General features: G+C 45.1%; 2 protein-coding genes across 2 annotated transcripts in view; both read right to left on the reverse strand.

The window, feature by feature from the left end:
* LOC116086963 (heat shock factor protein 3-like) overlaps positions 1-3,994 on the reverse strand; it is a 72,182-nt gene that overhangs the window by 48,033 nt on the left and 20,155 nt on the right. The window lies entirely within an intron of this gene.
* The window catches only part of LOC116086958 (elongation factor 2-like), a 4,354-nt gene continuing 3,309 nt past the window's right edge, over positions 2,950-3,994 (reverse strand). The window contains 1 exon segment of the mRNA XM_031365265.1: positions 2,950-3,933. Coding sequence (XP_031221125.1) covers positions 3,095-3,933 — 839 coding nt within the window. The 3' untranslated portion in view covers positions 2,950-3,094.

Consider the following 3,994-nt stretch of genomic DNA (forward strand, 5'->3'; position numbering starts at 1 on the left):
CCTTGGCTAAAAACATCCTGTGCCTGTTTACCAGGAGGCAGTATACCAAGATGAAATTTCCCAGACCCCCTGCCAACATCTGCCAGATGGACAACCCTGGAGTGAACCCATTGTTCCCCACTCCTCTCTTTTTCTGCTTTTGTGAAGTATATACTGAGCAGTTTGCTCTAAGTAAAGTAGACCTTGACAACCCTTTGCTTGGTCTCGTTCTCTCTCTCACCCATTTTACATTCGCAGCATGGTCCCCCTTGACCCCCCGAATAACTGAACCCCGCAGGCTGGGATATCAGACACTATTGTGGATGCCAACAATTGCTTGCTGACAGAAGCCTGTTATAGCTGTCACCTGAGAGGTTCTAACAGTACCTGACAAATATAGAGGTGGATGATCACAGCCAACCATTGGACTGAGCACAGAGTCATCAAAGGAGGACCTAGAGTAAGGACCCAAGGAGCTGAAGGGGTTTCCAGCCCCATAAGAGGAACAACAATATGAACTAACTAATACCCTCAGAGCTCCCAGGGACTAAACCACCAACCACAGAGTACACATGGTGGGACCCATGGCTCCAGCTGCATATGTATAGCAGAGGATGGCCTAGACAGTCATCAATGGGAGGAGAAGCCCTTGGCTCTGTGAAGGTTCTATGCCACAATATAGGGGAATGCCAGGGCCAGGAAGCAGGAAAGATTTGGTTGCAGGGGGAGTGGGAGGGGATAGGGGGTTTTCAGAGGGGAAACCTGGAAAGGGGATAACATTTGTTATGTAAATGAAGAAAATATCTAATAAAAAATAAAGGTGTGTACCACCAAAAAAAAAGTAACTTCTGTTTTGTGAACTAGCAATATTCTGTCTTCTCTCTCTCCCACAACCTCGCCTTTCATTCTTTTTCCCTTTCTCTTTTCCTTCCTTTATTCCTTTCCCTCCCTATTCTTTCTTTTTCCCTTATTCATTTCGTCTTCTCTCCCTTTTTTGTAAAGATTTATTATTTTTTAAATTTATTTATTATTTTTATTTTTTACATCCCAATTGCTCCACTTCCTGCTCCTCCCTCACACAGTCCCTTCCTCCATCTCCACAACCTTTCTCTTCTTAGAGGGTGAGGCCACATCAAGTCTCTACAGGGTTAGGCATATCCTCTCCCAATGAGGCCAGAGAAGGCAGCCCTTTTAGGGAACAGATTCCACAGACAGACAACAACTTTAGGGACAACTAAAGCCCTTTTAGGGACAGTCTCCACTCTAGCTGTTAGGGGATCCACATAGATACTGAGCTGTACATCTACTATATATGCACTGGGGGTTTCAGTTCAGCCTTGATATGCTCTTTGCTTGGTGGCTCAGTCTCTGAGAGCTCCCAAGGGTCCAGGTTAGCTGACTCTGTTGATCTTCCTGTGGAGTACCTATCCCTTTCAAAGCCCACAATCCTTCCCTAAGAGTCCCTGACCAATGTTTGGCTGTGAGTATCTACATCTGCTGGGTAGAGCCTTTCAGGGGACAGTTATGCTAGGCTCCTGCCTGCATAGACCCAACAAAAGTAAACAAGAATGAAGGTCCAAGCAGGATGCTTGACTCTCTCACTTAGAAGCAGGGATAAATTGTCATAGCAGAGGGAGAGAGAGAATTGGGTGGAAGAGAGAATGGGGAGAAGAATGGGCTGGTTCAGGATCAGGTGTGGGAAGGGACAGGAGAGAGGGCCAGGAAAATGAATGAAAATCTGCAACTGCTGGATGTGGGGATGTGGAGGGAATCTCTAGGAAATCATTTTCACTTTTCCTTTCATTCCATAACCCCCTTCCACATCTACCTCTTCTTTCCTCTTTGATTCATGGCCTCATTTTCTTTAACTAATGTTGCCACCCCCCTCCCACACACACATTCATACACATACACACACAAGTGCATAGATATATAAATATAACTTGTTGAGTCTGTTTACAGTTGCTTGTGTGTATGAGATTTCCAGGTTGACCATTTTCTATCATTTAATCAATTAATGGGCTCATCCTCCTTAATTAGTTCTACTTTCAGTAGCCATTAGTTGCCTGTATTTGTCTAGGGTTGGAGTCTTGTGAGATTTACATTTTCTACATTAGTAGACTATTGGTGCTGTCTTTGTTCAGGTCTTGTTTAGGATGTCATATTGTTGAGATTTTATAGGTAAAATTTCCCTATTATTTCTAGGAGACACATTCTTGCAGCAGCCTTCTGGGCTTTCAGCTCTTATAATCTTTCCATTCCCTTTTTTGACATGGTGTGCTGTAAATACATCTATTAGAGCCGGACATCCCATGAACTGCTTTGGTCAAAGATACCTCCTGCTCCCACTGTTAGGAGTCCCATAAGAACACCAAGCTAAACAGCCGTAACATATATGCAGAGGACTTAGCGCAGCCCCATGCAGTCTCTGTGAACTCCTAACTTCTTGATAAACCAACAACCCAATTTTCAAAGTGGCTGCAGTACTACACTCCCACCAGTAGTGTATAAGTGCTCCCCTTCTTCCACATCCACATGATCATTTGTTGTCAATAGTATTGATGATATTGGCTGTCTAATCAGAGAGAATCATGAAGCCATTTTAATCTTCGTTTCCCTGATAACTAAGAATATTGAACTACTTTAAAAGTATTTATTAGACATTTTATTTTTAAATTATTTTTTAATATTTTAAGATTGTAATTACATCATTTCCCCCTTCCCATTCCTCTTCCCAAATGTTCCAATATATCTATCCTTACTTTCTTTCAAATTCATGGGTTCATTTTCATTAATTGTTGTAATATACATATATGTAGATACATATATTTCTCTTTTTTAACCTCTGAATGCATTTATTTAGACTTTTGAACATCTGCGGTTTCCCTTGAAAATGTTGGAAGCCATGTCCTGGCCCACAACAAGGCATGCCAGTCCAGCCTGCAGAGAGCAATTCCTGCTGCTTTGTAATTACGAAATAAATAGAATTGGTAACAAGTGAGCACTGAGTGATGTCAGGGTGGCCCCAGCAACCTCCAGAGGGGCACTGTGGGGACAGTCTCAAGGTGTCTTCTGATGGGTGGGCACTGTGCAGCGTGTGGCAGTACCAGGCTGCCTACAGTTTGTCCAGGAAGTTGTCCAGCGCTGGGATGCCCTCCTTCAGCCCTTTGTGCTTGCGGGTCTCAGCTACCACTTGGCTGGGGCGGTTGCTGTTGTTAAAAGGGTCCCCAGGCAGGATCTGCCAGTGGTCAAACACGCACTGGGGGAAGGCCTGGCCACCAGTGTTGGATCGAAGATCAGTGGTGAAGCCAAAGGACTCATTGACAGGCAGGTATGCCTTGACGACGAACATGGGGGTACTAGCCACCTGGGACTCCTCAAATACATGGCCATGCTTCCTGTTCAGAATACCATAGATGTCACCCACCACTTGCTCAGGACACTGGATCTCCACCAGATAGATAAGCTCCATGAGATGGGGCTGTGCGGTTAGCACACTGGCATAGAGGCAGCAGCCTGCTGTGGGAATGATCTGGCCACCTCCTCGGTGGATGGCATCAGCATGCAGGGTTACATCATGAACGTCAAATTGCACACCATGCATGTTCTCCTCACAAAGAGCACGCTCCTTAGTAGCCCACTGGAAGCCAGCCACCACACTGTCCTTGATCTCATTCAGGTACTGCATGCCCTTGGTAATGTCAGTGAGAATGTTGGGGCCAGTGCCATCAGGGCCAAAGCACCAGATCTTGTGGGCTTCAGCAACATCCCACTCATACTTTTCGGCCAGGTAGCTGGCACCCGCCTTGAGCTCCTGGAGGGCAGATATCTCACCCTTATTGATGTCTTCAGCAAAGCCATCAGGGAAGGGCCTGGCCTTCATGTACAGCTGGTTGTGCTTGTTGGGGGACTTGGACAGACACAGTACATTGGACTCCTCACTGACTGTTTCCCAGATGACATGACAGGGTCAGATTTCTTTTTTTTTTTAATTTATTTTTATTAGTTATTTATA

This window comes from Mastomys coucha, chromosome X (assembly GCF_008632895.1).
Source record: "Mastomys coucha isolate ucsf_1 chromosome X, UCSF_Mcou_1, whole genome shotgun sequence".
Taxonomy (NCBI): domain Eukaryota; kingdom Metazoa; phylum Chordata; class Mammalia; order Rodentia; family Muridae; genus Mastomys; species Mastomys coucha.